A 27,142-nucleotide genomic window follows, 5' to 3' on the forward strand; every position below is an offset into this window, starting at 1 on the left:
AAACTGTCCCTCCAGGAAACGTCCAAAATCAAATAGGAAGAGACAGCCTGGAGCCTTCCCGGCTCCTCCTGTAAGGGTGAGTCCGGGGCCCAGCGCGTGACGAGCTCGGGAGATCCGGGTGCCATCCCGGCACGGCGTGGCCCCTCCGGAGCACGCAGTCAGGAGCACCGAGAGCTCCGGGGATGCCCCTCCCCACATCGCAGAGACGAGTCGGAGTCGGGTGAAACACCCCCAGGAGACTTGTGCCTGCTTCCCTAGGTCTGGGAAACACTCGCTACCCCTCAGCTTCTGTCCGTCCAGAGAGCTGCTGCCCCGACGCAAACACAGCCGGGGAACAGTTTCTCGAGCACTGTGTGACATTCTTCTAGCTGGTGGGGCTGGAGCGATAGCACAGCGGGGAGGGCGTTTGCCTTGCACGCGGCTGACCTGGGTTTGATCCCTACCATCCCATACGATCCCCGGAGCACTGCCAGGAGTAATTCCCGAGTCCGTGAGCCAGGAGTAACCCCTGAGCATCGCCGGGTGTGACCCAAAAAGGAAAAAAAGAGAACAGTGATGGAGTTTTCCACGAACGTGTACTGGCTGTGGGACAAGCCAGGGCAGTGGGCAGGCGCATACCTGACCCGGGTTCAATCCCCACATCCCCTATGGTCACCCCCGCAGTACACCGCCGGAGTTATTCCTGAGAGCAGTCGGAGCAACCCTAGAACTGAGCCGTAATGACCGTCTGTACTTAGCAGCGTGTAGCCAGCTACCGGCCTGACCTGGCTAGGGGATCTCCCCAAGGTTCCGCGATGTGGACTCACTTCAACACTTCGGTTTCCTTAAGCTTTCTTTTCTTTCTATTTGGCTCCTTGGGTCACACCCAGAGATGCTCAGGAGTTCCTCCTGGCTCCGCACTCAGGAATTACTCCTGGCGGTGCTTGGGGGACCATATGGGATGTCAGGGATCGAACCCGGGCCAGCCGCGTGCAGTCACCACATGACATGTATGACTGAAACCCAATCAGGAGCAACTTTCTGTGAGAAAGAAAAAAACAGCTGAACTTAAACTGGAAAGCAAAATTCAGAGCCCAGGGCAGGAGCGAGCGCAGAGGGCTGGACGCGGAGACACACGCGGAAGACCGGCCCCCTGCAGGGGGCAGAAGTGTCCAGGGACCGCCCCGACCCCAAACCAGAACACACAGAGTCCCCAAGACAGGTTGCTTCTCCTGCTGTCCTGTCACCGGGCCGAGCGCCTTCCTCTGTAGGGCACACAGGCTGTCTGGGTGTCTCGTAACCTCTCAAGGTTTCCCGGTGGGTCACAGGCTCCCAGGCCCTGTCCCCCTGCCCGGGCGCCACTGCCGCCCGCTTGCCCGCTGCTCCCAAGTTAGTTCCTCCGGCCGCTCGCACGCTGCACCCCGGGCAGTTACGAGCCCGGTCACTGCTCCTCCCACGGGACCTGGGAACCCACTTCCTTACATCATACTTTAAGGATACGGCCAACTTCAGAGTCTAAATAAAATGACAAGATGTGGTGTGTTTAATAACAAGAAACTTTATTGAGTTACAAATCTCAAAATGGATCACTTAATTTTAACGCAGGAGAATTTTAACGTCATTCTTCAATTGTTCTTTCAAAAATCCACTTCAATTCTGAAAAGGATGGAAACCAAGGCCTACACAGCAGGGGCGGAGTGGGGTCGGTGGCCAGCCCTCAGCGGGAGCTCTGGGAAGTGTCCTCTGTATCACATCACCTGATCTGCAGGAACGGCCGGGGACAGACGGGACAGGGGAGCAGACACCGATGTCTTCCTGGGTGTGCAGCAGGGCCAAGGCTCAACATGGCAAGGCGGAGGTCGGGTGACGTGACTCCGAGACAGTGACCGGGACACGCCAGAGCACGCGCAGCCCAGGAGCCGCGTGGAAGCCAGCCCGACTCCGAGCAGAACCGGTGGTGCCTGCGGCCGGCCAGGCAGGGCTTCCGTGTCAACCCAAGGTGTCACAGGCCGCCTACTACCCCATTCATCCAACAACAAGACTGGACAAAAACGCTTCTATCTTACCCGCAACCTCCTCAGGGAACGGCCGGTCTTAATGATACAAGGGACTCTACAAGTCAGTCCGAAACTTAGTCTCCGGAGAGTACAGATCTCCAAACCCAGGACAAGCCGAGAACTGTTGACAGGGACTCCGCTAGGGGAAATGCTAACACAGGTCTTCCCAGGGAGGGGGAGTGGCTGGGCGTTTTCCCTCGGCCTGGGTTGAGATTTAGGAAGTCTACCAAACTGAAAGGCTGTTCGAAACAGGCAAATAAAACCAAACTGATTTCAACAAAGCCGTGTTTCCAAAAGTGAAATAAATCTATTAATAAAGAACAAGTAGTAAACATGTACAAGAAATTACAAGTGATGATCAGTTACAAATGCAAAATATCTAATTTACCCAGACTTATGAACATAATAATTAAGATCAATTTCATATTCTAGTTCAAATATTATGTACAATTTAGATAAGCTGGTATTATCTGAATACACATTTGATAAAATTTTAAATTATATTACCTTTTCTCCTCCTTCACTATTTGCAGGTACATGCCAAAATTGGGGGGAGATATGTAATTTCCATTTATCCATTTCTGTATTAACTGAGAAAAATAACATTTCTACTACATATGCCTCAGACAGGAATATTGTTAAGGTACATTTTCCTTCAAGAAGGAAAATAGGTGAAAAGAAACTGCCAGTTTAACTGATAAAAATTTAATATCAACTTACTTATAAAAAAAAAAAGAGAAAGAATGTTTTGAAACAGATGCCATACAATTAAATGGTCTTTCTACTACTCTGACACTATAGCGGCTTTTCAGGAAGGGATGCTGTCAGGAACAAAATCTAACCCAAAGGATGTACATTACTTAAAAAATCTGATTTGCAGGAAACTAGTTGCTCTGCTTAGCTTTAAAACTAATTATAAAATCCATTTTCTTAATGGTCCAGAAATTTTTCCAATTCTTCCAATTCAACAGAACTGTCAAAAGAAAACAAATTATTTTTGGTGAGACCTTTAACACAAACAAGCGGCTACAACCCGTCCCACGAGAAACACGCACATGGCACACGTCCTCACCAGGGAGCCATCAGGACAGGAAGCTGACCGGCGGCTCTGACTTAGGCTCTGAAGGAGCATCTAAGGAACCACTGGCAAAACATTGGGGCAGGGGAGGCAGGCGAGGGGGCGCCCAGAAGTGCTCGGCTCGAGCACAGCTCGGGGAGCACGGAGACCAGATGTGGTGCCAGGATGACCCGCTCAGTGGCAAGTGCTCCCATCCCTGCAGGGCCACTCCGCGGCCGTGACACGCTTCCCACCGGGCCCTCTCCCTGGAGATTTATTACTCTGCGGGGAGGAGAGGGGTCCGGCCACACCCAGTGGGCTTCCTCCTGGCGGGCCCGGGGGACCCAAAGGGACGCCGGGGATCAAACCCGGGTTGACCGCGTGCAAGGCAAATGCCCTCCTCGCGGGACTATTGCTCTGGCCCCTCTTCTTGATATTTTCTAACTGAAAATTTCATTTCTAATTTGAACACCCAGAGCAAACCACCTTGGCCACCGTTTCTGATCTGAAATTCAATCTTAGAACCCAATAGGAACTGTGCTGGAGCCTATGCCATAGTCTACACTCAGAAAATACTGCAGGGGCTGGAGCATAGCACAGCAGGGAGGGCGTTTGCCTTGTACACAGCCGACCCGGGTTCGATTCACAGCATCCCACATGGTCCCCCAAGCACCGCCAGGAGCTATTCCTAAGTGTAGAGCCAGGAGTAACCCCTGTGCATTGACGGGTGTGACCCAAAAAGAAAATAAAATAAATACTGCAATAAGCCCATAATATCAGTAACCACTTGCCATGTAAAACAAACCCAAGAGTTAATCTTCAAGCAGTCGCCAGCTACTCTCCACAGAACTGAGAAAGAAAAGACATGTCCCGAGGGCAGGACAGTGCAGTGGGGAGGGCCGGCTTTGCACACAGCCCAGTGGGCTGGTCCCGGCACCCCACATGGTCCCTGAGGCCTGCCAGGAGGGATCCCAGAGCGCACTCGGTGTGGCCCGAACACAAATGCAATGAAACGAGAAAGACCATTTGCCTCATACGGGCCAGTGCCACAAACACCTGGCAAGTGGGCAAGCCACTGGTCCAGGTCATGAGCCCGTAACACCAGGGCCTCTGCTTACAGAAGCTCTGTGACTCATGGAGATTCAAGTTTTAAAAACAAAAATAAGTTAAACTGGCCTCAACCCCTAAATGAGTGTCTACAGCCCAGGGTCCATGCCATACTTGAGGAAGACATACCCTCCCCCCACTGTCTTTCGATTCAATTCTGATTTTCAGGGAAAAAGGACAACCTCTATGAGCAATTCAAAATAAGCAAACAAACTTAAAAACTTATGTAAGGATTTTTTTTTTTTTTTTTGCTTCTTGGGTCACACCTGGTGATGCTCAGGGGTCACTCCTGGCTCTGCACTCAGGAATTACCCCTGGCGGTGCTCAGGGGACCATATGGGATGCTGGGAATTGAACCCGGGTTGGCCACGTGCAAGGCAAACGCCCTACCCGCTGTGCTATCACTCCAGCCCCAGGATCATTCTTCAAGAAAAAAAAAAAGGAAAGGAAGAAGATCCTGGTCTGGCTAGAGAACAGTCCGGTGCTGGCCTCGCACAGGGGCACCTGCTCTGAGCACGGCATCCCAAAGGCCCCCAGCACCCTGGAGTGCGGAGTGGAGTAAGCCCTGAGCTGGGTATGACCTGACGCCACCATCCCCCCAACCCCCAGAACCCTGCAAGATATCCACAAAACTAGACCAGCCGCCCGGGACGGGATGGCTTGGCGGGAGAGCCAACGCTCTGTTCAAGGGCCCAGGCTGGCCCCAGCACTGACCCCAGCGCAGTGCTGGTTCTGGGCCCTCCGCAGACGCCTCATGGGGGCCCAGGTTCAGTCGCTGGCGCTGCAGGAAGTCACCTCAGCTCAGTCGAGCACTGCTGGGTGCAGACCACGCCCCAGAGTAACTCAAGGGTCATGCTGCGACTCTAGGAGGGTCCTTCAGAGCAGGAGCCTGAGCAGTGGTCTCGTTCTGGGGACTCGGGGACTGTCTGACATGCCCCGGGGCCTCTCCAGCCGCTCCTTCCGTACCCGAGCAAACTAGACTTATGTTTGTGTCTCTAGAAGTGGAACACGAAGACTATGCTTGTAGCTGAAAAGCAAAGGATGAGCCGGTAGTGCCCACGAGTATGACTCATGCATCTTAAATGCCTACTGATTCTGGGATGGAGCCACAGCACAGCGGGGAGGGCGTTGGCCTTGCACACGGCCGACCTGGGTTCGATTCCCAGCATCCTATATGGTCCTCCAGCACCACAGGAGTAATTCCTGAGTACAGAGCCAGGAGTAACCCCTGAGCACCGCCGAGTGTGACCCAAAAAGCTAAAATAAAATAAAAATAAAATAATAAAATAAAAATGTCTATTGATTCTTACCACTGTGGATCCTTTAATATCCAATCAGAAGCAGAGTGGGAAAACTCATTTACAACCTAAATGAACGCCCCTTTAAGGTGCAACTCTTTCCTCCCCCCCAAATTAGTGGGCTGACTTTAGCTGGCATACTTGTGAAATATTTTGTGTTTAAAGTAAGCATAATACACATGGGACCCGAGACCTGAATCAAGACTCCTCCAGTCCTTTCTCTGCGCTTAAGTCTTACCTGCAGAGGAATTTTAAATGTAAGGACAGAAATCTAATTGCTGCCAGTGTTTTATTTCCACGGTCATTATGAATGAAACATTTGAAGGAAGGAACCAGGGGCTGGTACTGAGGGCACCTGTGACCGGGGGACAGCCGTCCGTCCCCGCGGCAGTGTGGGCAGTGTGGACACCTGTGACCGGGGGACAGCCGTCCGTCCCCGCGGCAGTGTGGGCAGTGTGGGCACCTGTGACCGGGGGGCAGCCGTCCGTCCCCGCGGCAGTGTGGACAGTGTGGGCACCTGTGACCGGGGGGCAGCCGTCCTTCCCCGTGGCAGTGTGGGCAGTGTGGGCACCTGTGACCGGGGGGCAGCTGTCCCCGCGGCAGTGTGGGCAGTGTGGGCACCTGTGACCGGGGGACAGCCGTCCCCGTGGCAGTGTGGGCACCGGTGGGTTTCTGGCTTTAGGCTGAGGAGTTAACTTTGCGTCTCAGTCTGTCCCGGGAGGTTCCACACCAAGCGCCACTCCCGACTCCAGCGTGGGGCACTGCTGAGTGCGGGGACTGGCTAGTCTGGGCAGGCACCCGGGGCCGAGGCCAAGGCCCCAGAGTCACGCGCTTCGCGTAAGAGCGCGCCCAGAGACACACGTACCTTCCACCGGTTCCCACACTCGTTGCAGACGACAAACGTGGTCATGGGCTCATCAGCACTCCGAGTCTGGACCTGCAGAGGACAGGTGGGACACATCAGACTCTTGCGGACACTCCCCCGGACAGAGCACTGGGCGCGGACACTCCCCCGGACAGAGCACTGGGCACGGACAGCGCTCCCCCGGACAGAGCACTGGGCACGGACAGCGCTCCCCCGGACAGAGCACTGGGCACGGACAGCGCTCCCCCGGACAGAGCACTGGGCACGGACAGCGCTCCCCCGGACAGAGCTCCCCTGGACAGAGCACTGGGCATGGACAGCGCTCCCCCGGACAGCGCACTGGGCACGGACAGCGCTCCCCCGGACAGAGCACTGGGCACGGACAGCGCTCCCCCGGACAGAGCACTGGGCACGGACACTCCCCCGGACAGAGCACTGGGCACGGACACTCCCCCGGACAGAGCACTGGGCACGGACAGCGCTCACCCGGACAGAGCACTGGGCGTGGACAGCGCTCACCCAGACAGAGCACTGGGCGTGGACAGCGCTCACCCGGACAGAGCACTGGGCGTGGACAGCGCTCCCCCGAACAGAGCACCGGGCGTGGACAGCGCTCACCGCCGGGCCTTCCCCAAGGCCTTCCTTCTCACTTTTCACGTGCAGTTTATCCCGGTTAATGGGGGATCACGTAAAGTCACTCATCAAACCACTCTGACAGAGACCACACACATGAAAACATGGCAATCACTGACAAGCCAAGCAGTGTTCACGAGATGCCAATTTTCGGGCCAGGAAGAGGGTCCGCGCTACACACGCCCCGCCCCAGAGCCCCGGGCACCCCCAAACGTGGGCCTGAGGCCCCGGATAAGCACACTGTCCGGGTCCCCGAAGGGCCCCGGGCTGGGCCAGCCTCCCCCGAAGACAAGAGACACGGTGTTTCCTCGAGAACCAGTGAGGCTGTGGACTCAGAACTATTCCGCCCGCTGGGACCCCCGCCCCCGAACAGGCAGCCACAGCGGAGGGCGCAAGGGCCGGCGCAAGACAGGCGCCCGTCCTCCAGCAGCCGGGGCCACTCCCGCCCCCGCCCTGCACAGGGACACCATCCTGGGTGCCGGCGGCTCAGGAGCTCCAAGCCGGGAGCACTGGACACTGGGCGGGCTGCTCCCCCCAACCACCTCCAACACGGGGAAGGAAAGACGCAGGGCAGACAGTCCCGGGTCAGCCTCGGCCTCGCTCCCGCTGACCCAGCTCATGCCCCCATCCCCAGAAGTCCCCGGGCACCAGGCCAGGCTCGACGCCCACCCGGCCCCACCCCCGCCCCGCAACATCCAACAACAGAAGGGAAAGCTAGTGACACCCAACACTAGGGCTGGGTGGCAGCACAGGGAAGGTTGGCACAGGCTCAGTCCCAGCACCCCGTCGGGTTCCCCAGCACCACCAGGAGTGAGCCCTGAGCACCGAGCCGGGAGTGAGCCTGAGCAGAGCCGGGAGTGAGCCCTGAGCACCGAGCCGGGAGTGAGCCCTGAGCACAGAGCCGGGAGTGGGCCCTGAGCACAGAGCCAGGAGTGGGCCCAGAGCACAGAGCAGGAGTCAGCCCTGGGCACAGAGCAGGAGTGAGCACTGAGCACAGAGCTAGGGAGTCAGCCCTGAGCACAGAGCTGGGAGTGAGCCCTGAGCACAGAGCTGGGAGTGAGCCTGAGCACAGAGCCGGGAGTGAGCCCTGAGCACCGAGCCGGGAGTGAGCCCTGAGCACAGAGCCGGGAGTGGGCCCTGAGCACAGAGCCAGGAGTGGGCCCAGAGCACAGAGCAGGAGTCAGCCCTGGGCACAGAGCAGGAGTGAGCACTGAGCACAGAGCTAGGGAGTCAGCCCTGAGCACAGAGCTGGGAGTGAGCCCTGAGCACAGAGCTGGGAGTGAGCCCTGAGCACAGAGCTGGGAGTGAGCCCTGAGCACAGAGCTGGGAGTGAGCCCTGAGCACAGAGCTGGGAGTGAGCCCTGAGCACAGAGCTGGGAGTGAGCCCTGAGCACAGAGCAGGAGTGGGCCCTGGGCACAGAGCCGGGAGTGGGCCCTGGGCACAGAGCCGGGAGTGGGCCCTGAGCATAGCCAGGGTGGCTCAAAAACCAAAACCCAAACAAAGCAAAGCAAAACACACACACACACACACACACACACACACACACACACACACACACACACAAAAACCAAAACCCAAACAAAGCAAAGCAAAACACACACACACACACACACACACACACACACACACACACACACACACACACACACACACACACAGAGTCATCACCATCATCAGAGTTACAGAGCAACAGCGAGAAGTCTTCTGGTTAGTCGTCCTAAAAGCCTTTGTTCCGGCCCCAGCGGGCGGGGCCAGCCTGGGCAGTCCGTGCTGCCCGCTGGACCGTCTCTCCGGCCCGTGGACTGTTCACGGGGGAAATGTCCGTTTTATCAAGTTCTGCAAAATTTCATCAATCTACTGAACCACGTGGCCTCAGCTACCTGGGCCGAGCTGTCTGGAAGCCTGACACACCGACGCATTCCAAAGGGGCGGGCCCCGCGCCCGGCAGGAGAGCCCCCCCCAGGCCCTCGGGGCCCGCTCGCGCCCACCTGGGTGTAGGTGCAGTTCTTCTTCTTGCACTTGCCGCAGGTGAACAGGTCCGTCTGGGTGCCGCCCGTCTTGGCCATCTGGTGCTCCCGGATGGCCTCTTTGGTCAGGTTCTTCCGCATCTCCTTGAGCTCGTCGCTGGCCATCTCCTGCGGAGGGACAGGCCGTCACAGCGCCGCCTGCCGAGGCCCGAGCACCACAGACAGAGCCAACCTTCAAGGCTCTCCGAGCGAGAGTTTTTCTCCCCGCTGGTCTTTTAGATTTTGCTTTTACTTATTTTTTTTTTATTTTTTAGCTGAATATTCATGAGACGGACCCTTGCACAGCTGCTCCTGACTGGGTTTGGTCACACAATGATCCACCACCCGTCCCTGCACCAGCGCCCGCGCCCGCCCCCGCCCCGCCCCGCCCCGCCTCCCCCCTCCAGGGCAGGCCCTTTCCTTCCTGCTCTCTCTCAAGGTTGCTGTTACCACCCTCTAACTCCATGTATAGGACGAGGGGTGTGGACGAAGGCTCGTACAGGAACCACGTGCTCCTGCAGAACGGACATCGGCAGTGTCCACTGCGGTCCCCACCACCGGGCCCCCAGCCCAGCCCAACAAAGGACCACGGCCCGTAGGAGACTGTCTGCTCCAGCTCCGTCAGCAGACATGCGGGAGTAGCTAGGGCCTCCTCAGCCCGAAAGCACGGGGACGCTAGTAACACGAACAGAGGCGTTAACATAAGCCCACCCTGCCCTCAGAGACAGAACAATCCTCATCTTCAGACACATGACGGCAGGGGCTCGAGCCACAGCACAGTGGGTAGGGCATTTGCCTTGCATGTGGCTGACCCGGGTTCGATTCCCAGCCTCCCATAGGGTCCCCTGAGCACCACCAGGAGTAATTCCTGAGTGCATGAGCCAGGAGTAACCCCTGCGCATTGCCGGGTTTGAAAAAGCATGACGGCAAAGAACCAGTCCCCAGGAGCCAGAGAGGGTCTGACGGGAGGCAGTGTGCTGACGCGTGGACGCAGAGGGACTGGGCTCCACCTTGCCAGAGCACCCCCCCCGCCCCCCCCCCCCGCTCCTGGACACTGACTGCCCAGAGGGGAAGAACCATCTTTGCTAGTCAGACCAGAGGAGACAGACTCCGAGTCTGGGCTTGTAAGGGGAAACCTTCTTCCCAAAGAACGACGGCAAATCAATTCGAAAGTCAGACTCTTAGGAATCACTCTTGCTACTGCTAACGCAAGAACCAATCCGGGCAAGGCCCATCGTGGACGAGCACACGGGTCCCCGGGACCTGCCCGCGGAGGCATCAGCGGCCCACGCCCGAACCTGCCACCACCTCAGAGCGCCAAGAGCACGGCAGCAAGACGCGAGGCCTCCTGCTGCCGGGCCACTCGGAGCAGCGGGCCGGAGACGGGACCGAGGGGCCAGCGCCCCGAGCAACTGGCACCCTCAGCCCACCGCCAGCGACGCCTGACGCAGCGAGCAGCCCTGGAGCTCTGCCGGGCACGGACAGCCCCCACCCCCGCGGAACATGGCTGCTGGGGCGCGTGTGGGCCCAAACCTGCGGGTTCAACTCCAACCCACAGGAGACGGGGCAGCTCGGCCACTTCCCCAGAGACACTGCACGCTGCGGGGATGGGGTCCGAGAGCTGGCCTGTCCGCCAGGCCACTGACACTCAGGAAACAACCCACCAGGAGAGGAGACGGCGTCAGAGCTCGGCGGGGTTCCGCCTCCAGCTTCCGAGGGCTGGGGAGGAGGGAGGCGGTCAGGGCTGGGCCCGACTCTGCTCCCACTCGGCCCCAGACCCACCCGGCACTGCTCACGTGGCCCCAGCACGACACCGAGTCGTCAGGAGACTGACCACTACGTCATCTGCTGAGATACAGATCTCGACACAAAGCAGACGTCCAACTGGGAAAAGACCGAGTATTTTCGGGAAGTACCAAAAAATTGAGGCAGGTGGGGGGGCTGGGGGCACCGGTGGCGGGAAACGTGCACTGGTGAAGAGACGGGTGCCGGCACACCGTGTGACTGAACCCCATCACGAGCAACCTCGAACTGTGCACCTCACTGTGATTCAAGTAAAAAAAAAAAATTTTTTTTTAAATTGCTTATGACTTTTTTAGGCAATGCTTAAGGCAAAGCCAAAGGTCGTGCTGCTGTGGAGGGACAGGGCGCTGACCTCAGAAGCATAAAGCACCTGTCCAGGCTACAGGGCCACCACCACAGTGAGAGCCAAGTACAAGGTAAGACTTAGTATGAGAAGTATCTGTCCAGCCTACACACACACAGGGAGCTAGGAAGAACTTATCACAAGAACCACTTAGCACTGTACTGTCTGCTCAGACTACACGATCAAACCCTACTACGCACACAGTACTCACCTCTGCTGTCATTCGAGCGAATAAGTCAGGAGGAATATTCCCACATAATACATTTTTCCTTAAATTCGGGTTCTTGGCATCCTTGAGGTTGGATATCCTACTCCGTACTCTATTCTTGTACTTCATGTCTGTATTCCGTATCTCTTGATATATAGGTACTGGGTCGTTAAGGAAAGAGGGTCACAAGAAAGAAATCCTACTCTACCAAGCAAGAGTCCCTGACATTCCAAAGAGGTCCCCCAGACTGCTTTCAGCTTAGAGCAAGTTACCGAGACCCTGTCTCTGGCCGACTCCTGGGTCTCTATCACCAGTGACCAGCACCTGTCCTGGCGGCCATGGAGACCAGGCTCCCTTCCACAACACAGATTAGCAGGGTCTCAAAAATCAGTTCCGGTTCCAAGCCCGTAAGCTGCCTCTCCGGCCCACCCAGAGCACGGTCTAACCAGGGCTTGACCGTCAGCTGGCCCTCTCCCTCCCGAACCCGCCCCAGCCCCCAGCAGGGGTGCCCAGTGTCCCCCGGGGCTGGCTCTCTCCCTCCCGATCCCGCCCCAGCCCCCAGCAAGGATGCCTGGTGTCCCCCGGGACTGGCTCTCTCCTTTCCGAACCTGCCCCAGCAGGGGTGCCCGCTGTCCCTCGGGCCTTCTGCAAAGGGACTGTCCACGGCGGCCCTGGCCCCTCCCAGCCCAGCTGAGCAGTGATGGACCTTGAGAACAGGCCCCAGCAGACGCCGAGCCCGAGGGCCCTTTCTGACAGGGCCGTTTTCTGTCTCCCCTTGGACAGTGCCAGGTCACCCCAACACAGCCCAAGCCCCCCAGAGCCTTCCCCAGGGTGTCCCCTCCACCCTCTCGGCCCCCCAGGTGAGCCTCGGGCTGTGGAAACGCGCTGACCCTCTACTGCCCCCGGGCCCAGCGTACTCTCTGCCTTCTGCCCGGTGAACTCTCAACCTGGGACATGATCAACGTGATGTGTTTTACTTTCGAATGACCAGGAAACAAGGCATCAAGAATAAAATACAGGGCTGGAGCGATAGCACAGCGGGTAGGGCGTTTGCCTTGCACGAAGGCGACCCGGGTTCGAATCCCAGCATCCCATATGGTCCCCTAAGCACTGCCAGGAATAATTCCTGAGTGTAGAACCAGGAGTAACCCCTGTGTGTCGCCGGGTGTGGCCCAAAAAGCAAAAAATAAATAAAAAAATTTAAAAAATACAATAAAGTAAGATACTCCTCTCCGTTCCCACTAGAACACTACGATCAAGACAGAAAGTTAAAAAGGGCAAGACTGTGAATTCTAGAAAGAAAGATGGACAGATGACCAGAAACAACGATGAGTATATTCACAAAGGATATCTTCCTCGATCTGAGATCCCAATTCCTCCTCGTCAGCTCCGATAGCAATGTAGTCATCTAAATACAGGCACAAAGAGTTATCAAGAGAACCGACAAACATACTTAAAATTTTCATACGTAAAAATAAGATAAACTACATTCCTAGACCTTAATCCCATCTGCCTTCTACAATGGACCTGTTGGGTTTTGCATCACTGGGACCTGGTCACCTGACCAGATTGCCAGCTTCCACTGGATTTCTCCTTTGGATTCACTGGAAGTCCACAGTGCTCCTGCAGGGATGACTCGCGAGCACTCAGGAGTGAGGGAGGAGCTGGTCTAGCAGGCAACTCATTTCACAGCTCCACCAAGGCTGGCTGCTCCAGCAGAGGGCAGAGCAAGTTAGAGAAAGAACAGCCTTATCTCCTGGGACTCAGGCTGCACGGCAACGAACTGCTCACTTCAGCTGCCGTCACATGCACTGACACCCAGAAGACGGCTATGCAAATATTCAGAAGGACAGAGAAAAAGGAGGCAGGAAGGAAAAAGCAAAGCACAGATAAGGTGCAGTGAGAAAGTCAGAGCAGAAGGGTGGCCAAAGAGGGAGAGCAGGTCACACTCACTCTGGCCCTTCAGAAGTGACTCTGCTGTGCGGCAGCTCTGCTGGGAGCCGCGTGCTCACGACTGTCTCACGGGTCACTGCCTACCACAGCGTCTGGACCCCAGCGAGCACCGCTCTCGGGGACTCCCCCGGGAGCTGAGGGCAGGGCCCTGACCTGCTGTCCTCAGCGCCCCGGCAACAAGCCCCAGCTAGCAGACGCCGCGGGCGGGGCACAGAAGGACGGGCGTGGAAGCGGCAGCCATGGTGCCCAACAGGCCCAGCAACGGACCAGCGAACACCCCACTCACCTCCTGTCCGGAGAGCTGCGGCTAGCATCTCCCGACACTTCAACCGGACCGAATCGGATGTGCTCGGCGCCCGAGGGAACGAGGAAACGTACGTGTCCCGAGCATTCGTCTCATCCTTCCTGCTGCTGACGCTGCCACTGGAACTACTGAAACACACACACCCCAGAAAGAAATCAGAACTCACCTGAAGTAACATTGCTATTACGCCCAAAAAACAACTCTTTGGCCAAAATAGATGATTTTTTAAAGCGATTCATCTAAAAGCGCATAAACTTAGAAGCTTAGAGTGACGGCAGCGTGGGGAGGGCGCGGCAGGTAAGGCGCCCGCCTCCCACGCGGCTGACCAAGGCCTGCCCCCCAGCAGCCCAAGGGTCCCCAACACGAGCAGGAGTGACCCGAGCGCAGCGCCAGGAGTAACCCCAGAGTATTCCGGATGTAACCCCAGGCCCCAAAATGCCCCTTGATTCGCCTCTTAGCCACTGAGCAGTATTTAAAAATAGAAATGCAGGGGCTGGAGTGATAGCACAGCGGGTAGGGCGTTTGCCTTGCACGCGGCTGACCCGGGTTCGAATCCCAGCATCCCATATGGTCCCCCGAGCACGGCCAGGAGTAATTCCTGAGTGCATGAGCCAGAAGTGACCCCTGTGCATTGCCGGGTGTGACCCAAAAAGCAAAAAAAAAAAAAAGAAATGCACAGCACAGATCAACCCAACTAGGAAGGGTCGCAACTGTGGAAAAGGCAGAGATGACCCCAAGAATATGACAGTTCTAAACAAACACAGGAAGAGGAAACATCTGAAAAACTGACTGATTGAAAAACAGCATGGTTTCTATTTAAGACACATCTTGCAAAATAAAAACCAAATGACTATGAAAATATAAAGGAGTGTCAGTTACTCTGCAGAAATGGACTCAATCAGTCAGAAGTTTAGCAATTCTGCGGAACTGGAGTGATAGTCCATCGGGGAGGGTGTTTGCCCTGCACCTGGCCAACCTGGGTTCAGCCTCCAACACCCCATCTGGCCCCCTGAGCCTAACAAGAGTGACCCCCGAGTTCAGAGCCAGGAACAACCCGAGCACACCAAAAAAGAAAAACATTTTTAAAAAAAGAACAGCAGTTAGACAACTTTACACCTGAGTGATCATTTACCTGCTTCTGATTAACTCCTTGAGAGTCTTAGCAAAGTGCTTTTTGGTTGGTAACAACCTTTATTCACTCAAGATATCGGCCCCAACTTTCTCATCTCCCTCGCTCACCCCCCTGCGAGGGTCTGAGCTGCTGCACCGCCCCGACCCTCCGGCACTCTCCCCACAGCACGGGAACCGCACACAGACCTCGAGGAGACGTCACGCGCGCACCGTTCTCCTCAGACACCCACCCAGCTCCCCGTCCGACACCCAGGGCTCTGCCACCGTGACTTCCAGGGGGGCAAGGCCTTCCCCGTCGGTCAGCTCATGGCCGAGTCCAGCAGGGCTGGAGGCGACTGGCCCCGGCGCTGGGGAGCAGAGAGCAGCCCTCCTGACCCTGCGTCACTCTCCGCCTGGCGCTCGGTGTGGGGCTCCCCCAGCAGTGCTCAGGGCAGCGCTGGGCCCCTGGCAGGGCTCGAGGAACCACACACCGGGCGGGAGAGTCAAGCCCGGGCCAGCGCCCTCGAGGCCAGAGCCCTTCCCTGGGACCGCCCCTCTGCCCGGGATGGCAGGCCGAGCTGCTCAAGGCGGGAACAGGATGGACCCTCTGTGTGACTCCCCGAGGAAAGCGAACCAGGTCGATGCGTGACTATCCCGCGTGACCATCGTTCAACCACGCGCCTTCTGTCTGCCTGGTTTTAGTGTGGTGTGGGCCCCGCGTGGCTGTGCTGGGAGTCACTCCTGGCGCTGTGCTCAGGAGACCAGGGCTGCGCTGCCTGCCCCTGCAGCCCCGGCCACGTGCTCAGTTGCCCGCCTGTTTCCGGCCCCACTTCCGACACTCCGGGCCTCCTTCCCGAGCCCTAACGGGGCTGCTTCCTCCTTCCACCAGACACCCCAAGTGGAGAAGCCCTCGGCAGCTCCCGGGCCACTGAGAACCAACCTGACACGCGGAGATGCATCTTCTCCAGGGGACAACTCTCCAATAGTCTCAAAATTCTCTCTTTTTTTTGGGGGGCCAGAGCGATAGCACAGCGGGTAAGGCGTTTGCCTTGCACGCGGCCGACCCGGGTTCGATCCCCGGCATCCCATATGGTCCCCCAAGCACTGCCAGGAGTAATTCCTGAGTGCAAAACCAGGAGTAACCCCTGAGCATCGCTGGGTGTGACCCAAAAAGAAAAAAAAAAATTGACCTTACTCATGTGTAAGATAAACATTAAAAAAAAAAATTCTCTCTTTTTTTTCTTTTTGGCTCACACCCGGCGATGCTCAGGGGTTACTCCTGGCTCTGCACTCAGGAATTCCTCCTGGCAGTGCTCGGGGCCCCCTATGGGATGCTGGGAATCGAACCCGGGTCAGCTACATTAACAACTGCTTACATGGCCACACCTCAAGCACTGTAGCTCCATGCTTTGGGGGATGACTGCACTTCTGTGGAGAGGTTCTACCTTAAACCTCAACTACAGGGGCTGGAGCGATAGCACAGCGGGGAGGGCATTTGCCTTGCACGCGGCTGACCCGGGTTCAATTCCCAGCATCCCATATGGTCCCCCGAGCACCGCCAGGGGTAATTCCTGAGTGCAGAGCCAAGAGAGTAACCCCTGTGCATCACTGGGTGTGACCAAAAAAGCAAAATAAATATATATAAAGAATATTAAAGGCAGTAACAGAGTTATTGAAGAATCATCCCAGGTGAACAAAACCTAGAGCGTGTAACTAAAACGGACTGTGTGAGCCTACAGGAGCCACAGGCAGGCCTCCCGCCTTGCCCGGCCCTGCCTGCCCGCCAGGTGTGACCCAAAAAGCAAAAAAAAATAATAATAAATCAACTACTGGGTCCCACCAAGACTGTGTCAAGGTGCGTGAGAAACAGCACAGCAGGTCAGGGGCTTTGCACGAGGCTGAACGCCAGCGTCAATCCCCAGACAAGGTCCCTAATCTCCACCTGGACAGGCCCCTGAGCACAGAGCCAGGACTAAGACCTGAGCATCGCCAGGTGTGCCCTGATGAATGAAACAAATCAATCAAACTTGTCAATTACAAGGTAAATGAGCTTATTCACATCCTGTTTTCTTGCAAGAAACCTTCACTGTCTCACTGTCATCTCATTGCTCATCGATTTGCTCGAGCAGCACCAGTAACGTCTCCACTGTGAGACTTGTTACTGTTTTTGGCATACTGAATACACCACGGGGAGCTTGCCAGGCTCTGCTGTGCGGGTGGGATACTCTCGGTAGCCTGCTGGGCTCTCTGAGAGGGACAGAGGAATCGAACCCAGGTTGGCCACATGCAAAGCAACATCCTACCCGCTGTGCTATTGCTGCAGCAAAAAACCTTAGAGTATATAAATTACCAACTGCTTGATTGGAAAATAGAAGAATTTAGATTTGGGATCTTAAGACCATGAAGGAAGCAATGTTCAAACTCTGTCAACATAAGTTAAGGTCCAAGAGCGAACGCACCTTTCTTCCCTCGCTTCAGGGCTGTTCTGTGATGTGATTGCAGTTTCTTTTTTCTTTTCTTCCGTGTCTTTATCAGTTGATGGTCCATCTGAAAATTTAAGAAATCTGTGAAAAACTTTAGCATATAATGTAAATATAAATGTATGTAATGGGCTACAGACTCAACAACAGAAAGTGAAATCCAGGGTCCGAGTGACAGCACAGCGGGCAGGGGGCTTGTCTCGCACAGAGTCGGCCCGGCTCAATCCACGGCGGCACCACGACAGTCCCCTAGACCCTGCCAGGAGCAATTCCTACGCCAAGAGCCAGAAATAAGGCCTGAGCAGAGGCGGGGGCCACAAGCAAACACACACATCCTCGAGAGCCGGTGAGTGAACAAGGGCAGGGCAGGGGCCTGGGCGGGTAAGAGGGGCCCGAGACCACAGCAGGGGGCTACAGGCACCCAGTGGAGAACGTGGTGTTGGAACATTTGCACACATGAACCCCATGATTTAGGATTGTAGATCGCAATGCTTCTGACTGGGGGGAAGGGGGAATCCTAAATTTTCAACAAGAAAATGATGTCCGCGCAAGTCATCCTACGAGCTCTGGTGTGCGGAGAGGCACCGTAACTCCTCGGTTTGACCAAGTTCCCTAAGGCAACCCCCTCAAGGGGGTCAGGCAAGGCCTCTCCCTCCTGCTCTGAGGCGCTGCTCACGGCTTGCCCCTGGTCCAAAGGAGAAAAAGCGCGACCACAGAACCTCAGAGAGGCCCAGCGAAGAAAGGCCCGAGTACCTAGCAGCTTCTTCCAGGACTTGATGAGGGACTTGGCCAGCGACGTCACCTCCTCGTCGGTGCTCTGCTTGCGGATGGCGTTCACCGACATCCCAATCCTCGTGGACTGCAATGCAACAACAAGACTCTGTGCAAACGATTTCCTTAGACAACTTAGCAGTTTATTTCCCTGCCCCAGACTCCTGTTTCCATCTTAGAGTAGGGAAGAACCTTTACAGAAAGTCTTTTTTTTTTTTTTTAACTTTTGGGTCACACCCAGCGATGCTCAGGGGTTTACTCCTGGCTATGCACTCAGGAATTACTCCTGGTGGTGCTCGGGGGACCCTATGGGATGCTGGGAATCGAACCCGGGTCAGCTGCGTGCAAGGCAAACGCCCTCCCCGCTGTACTGTCCCTCCAGCTCCCTTTCACAGGAATTCTTACAACAGTGCTCAGTAGTCTTAAGACAAAGATAGCTTCAAGTCACTGCTTAGCACTGAGAACTAACGTGGAATCAAAAGGTGTTCGGGGGTGGCACGGTTAACACAGCAGGGAGGGCGTTTGCCTTGGATGCAGCTAACCCGGGTTCAATCCCTAGCATCCCATATGCTCCCCTGAACTGCCAGGTGTGACCCTCCCCTCCCAAAAAAAGCTGTTTAACACAGAAGGCTTAATTTGTAATCCCTCAGGTAAGGATTTAATGTCTCCAGAGTGAGATACAATTTCATTAATTTTCTTCTAGAGAAATATTTTGTGAACACTCTGGTAGCAATTTATTGGTAATATGCAATATAAAATACTTGATTGTGGGTATAGATGAGAAATCCACGAAGAAAGGTGAGCAGTGAAGAATAAGACTGTGAGATGAAGGAAAAACTGAAGTTCCTGGCTTTACTGTAACACGAGAGGAGGCAAAGTGAAACCTTCACAGTGAGATTTTTATTCCCGCCAGCAACCTTGAAGGTTCAGTATTAATCTTGTCAAAGAAGGCAGCACTGTTCCAGGAAAGAACCTGGGAGACTGCTGATTTGTTTTACTATTTGAGGAAAAGAAAAAACCTAACAATGTTTCACATGGTAAAACAGTACCGCCCCCCAAATCCACTGGTACTGAAGATGCCTCGGCATTTCTGACAGTGACTCACCGCTCACGAGACGCACCAGCACATACCTGTAGTAACTCCAGGGTCATAGGGATATTCTTAAGCTCCTTCAACAAATCCAATGCCCCGGCCTAGAAAATAAAGTAATTTCACTTTCAATTTCCCACACGATCAAGTCAAGTCTGATCTATCCCTTTCTGCTGGCGGCTCACAGAGGCTGGCTTGCCTGTGCCAGGGTGACGGTGGGGGCAGGAAGAGTTTGGACAGGAGCTCAGTGTTGAAACAGAGACGGGGACACACCTGAAGACCTTTCAGTATCTCTACTGCAAGCCAGAAGCCGGCCGGGGGGGGAGGGGAAGGAGGGGATGAAGAACAGAGCCTGCCTCCATGGGGCGGGGGCAGGAGGGAGGCCGGGACCCTGGAGGTGGGGATTGTGCACTGGTGGAGGGCGGGGCTGGAGCACTGCATGACTGAAGCCCAGTCACAAACAGCTTTCTATCACTGACTCAATTAAAAATTTTTAATAAAAATAATTTAAATAAAAAACAGCAAATGGAAGATCAACGGGTCAACAAGTGATACAAGTGAAATGAAAATAATAGAAACAGAGAGAGGGGGAGGCGGAGAGAGGGAGGGAGGGAGGGAGGGCAAGGGCGGACTCCCAGGCAGGGTGGGCGGCCGTGCACAGACCAGCACTGCCCACTAGGAACCAGGGGCTGTAACCGCCACGGCCTGGACCGCGCCTACTGGGCGACACCTACTACAGGAACGGATTCACCGTGTCACTGTCATCCCCTTGTTCACTGATTTGCTCGAGCGGGCGCCGGTCACGACTCCACTCCTCCCTGCCGCGTGCTTGTGTAGCCAAACGGTCATTCTGTGGAACTAGTCTAACGCCACGTGGGGTTTCTTCAGTGTCCTGAGTGGAAGCTACGTGCTTCTGTGACGGCCCAACACCTCCCGAATCGCTCACGGACCCACCCACTCTGATTTTCCGGCCAGAAACCACTGAAAATAAGCTCCGGGTCCTTGCAGGGACGGGAGGCGGCAGCGCCACCTGCAGGTCGCGGCGGGCATTTCACAATGACATTCAGCTCCTGGCCGTTCTGTAGGGACTCTAAAATACTGGCGTCGTTATACTCGCTCAATGCACTATATTGGGACACATCACTACTACAACTGCCACTAGTAAAAACCCCTCAAACTCTTACTGCGTCAGCACCTGTTATTTTCGTCTGAAGAAGGATCCTGGGACGGAAAGTTCTGCATCCCCTTTTACACGCAAATACTGAAATCAGGCAAATGCATTCCATCCTCAAGAGGAAACAGAAGCAGAACAAACCGCCCGGGTTTCCGAAGCTAGTTCATAGGCAGAACCAGAACGTAACTGTTTCTGGGGGGGTGGGGGGTGGGGTCCCACCCGGGGGTCTCAAGGCTACACGCGCGCTCAGGGGACCAAGCCGGGGGTGAAACCACGCCAGGAGGCCCCTGGGCCCATCACAGCTGCTCTGAGGACGCTAGCACAGCCCCGGGAGAGCCTTTCCCGGGCTACCCGCCCACGGCTGCACCCCCCAGGGAAGGCAGCACCCCTCCACCACGCCCCACTGGCCGGGTCCCCCTCCCCAGCTGTGTCCCCGCCAGGGCAGCTCCCAGGCCCTGCTGCATGGCCCAGGAGACACATCCTGCCTGTCCTGCAGCCGTCCCTCTGCCGGCCTGTGCTGTGCAGGGCTGCATCCGTACAGCCCCTCTCCTCCCCCGGGTGCAAAGGCCATACCTGGAGCCTGAGACCAGCTCAGTGGCTCAGCCCCTGCCTGGAGAGCACCGGGGAGGAGTCCGGCCCCCAGCATGGCCGGGCAGCTCCTCCACAGGGGAGCGAGCCCCCGGGCACCACAATGGTGGATGGGAGGCGGAGAAACGAGAGCGCACAGGGCGGGGGCATAGCTTGGTGTGGGCACCAGCCCTCAGCGTCCCGGAAGCACAAGCCGAGAGCGGCCCCTGAGCACTGCCAGGGGAGCCTGGGGAAAACAGGGAGCACCCCCAGCTGCAGTGCGAGCACCCAGGACGGGGCGTGTGCGCCCGGCCCTCCCCCGGCCCCAACACGAAGGGAGGGTACAGAGACAGCACGGCGGGGAGGGTCCCGAGAGCCCACAGGAGTGCTCGCTGAGCACAGAGCCAGGAGTCAGCCCTGAGCACCGCCAGGTGGGACCCCCCCCCCCAAAAAAAACACCCAAAGCGAGTAAGCGGACTGCCGGGGCACGAGGGACTCTCAAGCCCTTGGAGAAACTGAAACTATTCGTGCAAACCAGTGAGAGCAGCCGGCGCCGAGAAACAGATCCAGGAAAGACCCAAGAAGAGCCCCCAGAGCATGGCCATCCTTACGGAAAAAAGTCCCCCCTGGACAGGAGAGGCCCAGCGCAGGACGGCATTTCTGCCACCCCCGCTCCACCCCCACCCCCAGGGCCCGGAGCACCAGACTGTGTCCCCACCCCCCAAAATAAAGCTGACATTAACAGTGACTGAAACAAAATCTCAAAAATTAAATTAATGTTAGACTTGGCTAATAAAACCGTAAAAGCTTTTCCTCTGGCAACAGACACACTTCAGCTTAACCGGGCACCTCTAAATACCTAAGCTGGAAGGAGAGCACGAAATCAACTGTAATAACACAGTTTGCTCGCCTGGGGCCACCCACGCTGCGGGGGTCACTCTCGAGTGCGAGGGCTGCAGGACCGTGCGGGGCGGCAGCACTGACCCCCGGCCGGGCTGCAGGACCACGCGGGGCGGCAGCACTGACCCCCGGCCGGGCTGCAGGACCACGCGGGGCGGCAGCACTGACCCCCGGCCGGCAGCACTGACCCCTGGCCTCGCAGACGCCCGGGGCTGTGCTATCGCTCCCGCCCGTAAGAATGAACTTCAGTGAGTCGCAACGTGAAGGGCTTCTTTACGTTAAACCCTACAGACAGGGCGCCAGTCCAGCAGGGGGGCACTGGTTGTGCACACGGCCCCCGGCAGGCCGCAGGGTCCCCCGCCCCACCAGGAGTGACCCTGAGCACAGGCCAGGCGCGAGCCCGGGCACCACCGTATGCGGCCGACCCCCACGTCAGCTCCTGGGGGGGTGGAATATTCTATAAATTGATTTTATTTGGGAGTAACTAATTCTGGTGAAACACAGCCCTTATAGAAAAATATACACTTTAAACGTACCGCCACTCTCTGCCCGGGAGACCGGGATACACATGCACCATACCATATTTGTAAATATAAAAAAATTGGAGTTCTCAAGTATCGGGCTCCAAAGGTTCTGATTTGGAGACTGTGGACCTGAGTGTCTTGTTGAGGCAACTTCCTCCTGCCTAGGTCAGAGGGTCACTCTGGTCCACTGCTGACCAGGGTCAGTAAGGAAGGGGACAGAGAACCACGCTTCCGAAGCTCCTTAGTGCGAGGCCAGCGGGCAGGGCACACGCTTGCACGCGGCCCCAAGCCCCACCAGGAGCGAGCCCTGAGCACTGTGGAATACGGCCCCAAGCCAACACTCAAACCTTCCCCCAAAATACTCTGAAATACAACAAGGTCAGGCAGGAGCAAGAGCACAGCAGGGAGGGCGTTTGCCTTGCACACAGCCGACCCAGGTTCGATCTCCGGCATGCCATCTGGTCCCCCAGCACCGCCAGGAGTGATTCCTGAGTGCAGAGCCAGGAGCAACCCCTGGGCATTCATTGTGTGACCCAAAAAATTTTTTAAATAAGAATTAAGAAATAAATAAAACAAGGTCCTGGGGGCTGAAGAGGGTGCAACAGGCAGGTATCTGCCGTGCGCGCAGCCGGCCCGACCCCTGCACCGTCTCCTGCGCCCGGCCCGGAGTGGTGCCTGAGAACTGAGCCCAGACAGGGAGCAGCCATGCACAGCCCAGAAACACAAAAATAAGTCAAGTTTTCTGCGAACACCATATGGCTTCGGTTTCTTCCAAGGGAAGAGCTAGACTGCATGAATCTCATCACACTCCCTCTGTGCTAAAGCTGGTGTCAGAGAAGGGCTGGGAAAAAGGAAAAGTTAAATGTCATGAACGGGACAGAATTAGGATCTCTCATTAATAACTCCGCGCACGCACTGAGCCAGACTGTGTCCACCGGGCTATTTCGGTCTGTCTGTCCGAGGAACATCTGTGCTGGGGCCGGCCTCTGCACCCCGAGACGGCTCCCTGCGCCCCGCCTGGAGGGGTTGCTGAGCACAGCGCCAGGAGGAAGCCCGGGGCCCCTCCCGCGTGGCCCCCAAGCAAAACAACAGAGAGAACTAACGGTCGGCATGAAAGAACAGTTTGAAAAAATTAGGTGAGGGCCGAAGCAATGGCACAGCAGGCGGGGCGCTCGCCTTGCATGGCCGGCCCGGGTTCGAGCCCCGGTATTCCACACGGTCCCGTGTCCCGCCAAGACTTACTCCTGAGCACTGCCTCATGTGCTCCCCCGCCCGAAACCACCAGGCCCTGGGGAGAGCGCGCAGTGGGGAAGGCGGCAGCCCCGCTCGACCCCACACGGCGGGCAGTAACCCCAGCACCCGCCCGAGCCCCCCCTGAGCACTGCAGCGCGTGAACCCAACTCAGGAGAAACTGCTAGTTCTGCAGCAGGTGTGTGATGACCCTGCGCCAGGGACTGTGTCTCCTTCCCGCTCACTGCCCCTTCCACGTAGACGCAGACACGCGCCCGATCCCCGAGGTGTAGACGAGGAAACTCCAGCCCTAGATAAGCTTAGACACGGCACCGAGTCTCAGGGCCGCTGACCAGGTGGGACTCCGGAGCCGTCAAACCGTGCCCCCCCCCCGCCCCCAGGGCTGAGGGTAACGCGTGAGATGAGGCTACCCGGGCCTCGGGGACAGGAAAGGACACGAGGACTCGAGTCACTGCACACGCAGACGCTTGGCCCCGGAGGAGGCGCTGCCGGCCCGTGCGGGGGGGACCCCCCCGCCCCCCGCCAGCACAGCCGCCTGGAAGGGCCCGTTGGAGGGATTGCAGCAGCCGCGAAGACAATGATGCAAGAGGAAGCAAGCGGCCACGCGCACTCCCGGCCACTCAGCTCACGGCTCCAGCAGGAAAACAAACACGCCGGCGCCCGGTCACGCCGCTGGATGTCAGCGGGGAAAAGCGCCTCCCGGAGCCACCCGAGCCCGTGAGCACCCAGGATGCTCAAGAGCACAGAGAGGGGCCGGAGCAGCGGGCCGCAGGCAGGCTGCAGGCCCGGGTTCGAGTCACCTACGGCTCCCGAGTGACCCCTGAGCACTGTGGGGGTGCCCCCCTTAAGTAAATATCACTACACGCCACACGAATGCCCACCTCCACCTAGACCTGGATTCAAGCCCACGCCCACTCTCCTGACTAACAGAATACCTCAACACAACCAAGCGCAGAGCACTGCCGCCACCGGTGGCCCGTCCCGATTCCCGCCAGCACAGGGAGCGGGAGAGGGAAGGACACCTCAGGATGTTGTCTGTCCTCTGCAGTCAAGGCTGTCTAGGGAACCGATAACTCTCCCGTTCCCACAGTGACCGTCTGCACGGTGAGCCCAGACGCCGAGGGCGAGCAGTGAAGCGGCTGGGTGGGGGGACCAAGCACAGCAGGGCACCACGGGGCCCCTGGCCCACCAGGAGCCAGCCTGGGGCCTGAGCACCGCCGGCAGAGCCAACCGGGCAGGACAAAGCCAAGGGAGCCACGGCACGTCGCAAAAGGCTGCGTGTCGGCCGGGAAGTCCTGCCCTGCTGTGTCCCCGCACCGGCCTCGGACCCGCGGGGACCGCGGCCCAACTCAACCAGGGGCTGCAGCGAGAGCACAGAGGGGAGGGCGTCTGCCTTGCGCGCAGCTGACCCGGGTTCGAGTCCCAGCATCCCGTATGGTGCCCCGAGCACCATCAGCAACAACTCCCGAGTGCAGAGCCAGGAGCAGATGCTCAGAGCCTGAGCATCGCCGGGGGGGGACCCCCTGGGACCCCCCCCAAGACAGCCCTGGGCCGGAGCCAGCGACACCGTCCGTCACACACCGGGCAGGGCACGGTCACTGCCAATCGCCCTGCCCTTCGCCAAAGGCGCGAAAGGGACAGGCAGAGGTGTCCCTGGGCCGGGCCGGGCTCGACTCTGACAGCGGGGCCGGTGGGACCCGCCCGCAGGGTCCGGGGCGGTCGGGGTGGGTGCCAGGCACAGCGGGCGGGGCCCCAGAGGGAAACCTAAGAAGCTGCAGTGCTGAGAGCAATTCTCCGAGCTACGACGACGACCCCCAGAAGACCCCCAGGAAGGAAACACGATGCCAGGGCCCGCGGGCTCGGCGGGGCGCGAAGGGAACCAGCGGCCCCCGGCCCCCGGCCCCCGGCCCGCGCCACGGCCTCGGAGATGCCGCCGCGCGCTGCATCCCACCCCTTGGTACCCATCCCACCCTCTGGTACCCGGCGCGGCGCGACCCTGGGCGGGGGCGGTGCAGGCGCCGAGCGCGGGGTCACCTGCAGCCCGTGAGCGCCCCGGGGTCTCCCAGACTTACGGCACCGCCGCTAAGGGGGGTGGGGGGCGCACCCGGGTCGGCCCCGCGCCCGCCCGCTGGGAGGGAGGAAGGGGGCGGCAGGGCGGCGGGACCCCTCCCCGGGACACCGCGCCGCGCCCCGCACCCGCGCCCCGCACACGGCCCAGCCCGGCCCGCACGGCTCATCCCGCCCGGCTGCATCCCGCCCGGCCCGGGGCGCACACCCCTCCCCGCCCCGCCCGGCCCGGCCCTCCCGCCCCGCCGGCCCCGCGCCCCCGGCCCGGCCCGAGACGCGCGGCCCGCGGCTCCGCAGCCCAGGCCCGGCCCGCCCGCCCGCGCCCCGCCCGCCGGCCCGGCCCGCCCCCGCCCGCGCCCCCGCCCGCCCGCGCACCGCGTTCTTCTTCTGCACCATGCGGTCCATCTTCTTAGCGATGCGCACCACCTCGTCGTCCATGGCGCCGCGGGCCGTCGGCGACGCGCGCTGACCCAGGCCCGCGCCTAGGCCCTTCCCGAACCCGGCCCGGCGGCGGCGCGGCTCCGCCCCCCGGCGCGGCCAATCGCGCCTGCCGCGCGCCAGGCGCGACCAGCCGACCGCCGACCTCGCGAGGCCCGCCCCACCCTACACCAGGAGCCAATCGCCGACGTCGCGGGGCGAGCCCCGCCCGGCGAGCGTGTCCCGAGCGCCAATCGCAGATCTCGTAGGGCGGAACCTTCCCTCCGGGAGCCAATTGCAAATGCCGCAAGGCGAACCCCGTCCGGTGCGCGCGTCCCAGGCGCTACTAGCCAATTGCAGATCTCACACAGCCCCGCACACCCAGGAGCCAATCGCAGATCTCACACGGCGAACCCCGCCCGATGCGCCCGTCCCAGGGGATATCAGCCAATCGCAGATTTCGCAGCGCTCGCAGGGCGGACCCCGCCCGGCGCGCGCGTCCCAGGAGCCAATCGTAGGTCTCGCAGGGCGGGCCCCGCCCGGCGCGCGCGTCCCAGGAGCCAATCGCCGGCCTCCCCCGCCCGCGCGCGCGTCCCAGGAGCCAATCGCAGGTCTGGCAGGTCTCCCCCACCCTGCGCGCGTCCCAGGCGCTACCAACGGATCGCAGAGCTCCGCCCCGCCCCGCCGTTTGCGCTGGGGCGGGAGGCGAGCCGGGCGCGCTGGGTGCGCGACCTACCGGCCAGCAGCCGGCTAGGTGCATTGGGTCAGCCTGGGCACTTCCTCAGTGTCCCTCTGGTGGGGGGTGTGTGCGTGTGTGGGCCACGCCCGTCAGCGCTCAGAGCCTCCTCCCGGCTCTGGGCTCGGGGACCACGGCCTAGCGATGCTCTGGGCCCGGCGACGCACGGCGGGACCTCCTATTGGGGTCATTTGCTAGCATCGGGGTCATGCATCATACGGCCTTCACGTGCGTGCGTGTTGCCTCCCACATGCACCATACGGCCTTCACATGCATGTGTGTTACATCCCACATGCATCATACAACCTTCATGTGCATGCGTATTGCCTCCCACATGCATAGTACAGCCTTCACGTGCCATGTGTGTTGTATCCCACATGCATCATACAACCTTCACGTGCATGCGTGTTGTGTCCCACTGGCTGGATAGCATTGCACAGT

The 27,142-nt window shown here is 58.4% G+C and overlaps 1 protein-coding gene across 1 annotated transcript; it reads right to left on the reverse strand.

Annotated features, from left to right (window-relative positions):
• Window positions 1-1,517: 1,517 nt before the first annotated feature.
• On the reverse strand, window positions 1,518-26,083 carry TCEA1 (transcription elongation factor A1). The gene is made up of 10 exons (XM_055129022.1): window positions 25,924-26,083; window positions 19,107-19,169; window positions 17,958-18,063; window positions 17,184-17,271; window positions 13,597-13,742; window positions 12,709-12,765; window positions 11,361-11,515; window positions 8,986-9,132; window positions 6,364-6,435; window positions 1,518-3,009 (listed from the first exon to the last, which is right to left on the reverse strand). The coding sequence occupies exons 1-10, from the start codon at window positions 25,984-25,986 to the stop codon at window positions 3,001-3,003; spliced, it is 906 nt and encodes a 301-aa protein (XP_054984997.1). The 5' UTR covers window positions 25,987-26,083; the 3' UTR covers window positions 1,518-3,000.
• Window positions 26,084-27,142: the final 1,059 nt, after the last annotated feature.

Source organism: Sorex araneus, chromosome 2 (genome assembly GCF_027595985.1).
Source record: "Sorex araneus isolate mSorAra2 chromosome 2, mSorAra2.pri, whole genome shotgun sequence".
Lineage (NCBI taxonomy): Eukaryota > Metazoa > Chordata > Mammalia > Eulipotyphla > Soricidae > Sorex > Sorex araneus.

Excerpts from the sequence above, each read along its gene's own strand:
- TCEA1 (XM_055129022.1), bottom strand. The coding sequence starts at position 25,986 with ATGGACGACGAGGTGGTGCGCATCGCTAAGAAGATGGACCGCATGGTG. Across the intron at positions 11,516-12,708 it reads GGGATCTCAGATCGAGGAAG|CTATATATCAAGAGATACGG; the intron begins ATATCCTTTGTG and ends ACGACCCAGTAC. Across the intron at positions 9,133-11,360 it reads TCGCTCGAATGACAGCAGAG|GAGATGGCCAGCGACGAGCT; the intron begins GTGAGTACTGTG and ends GTCCCTCCGCAG.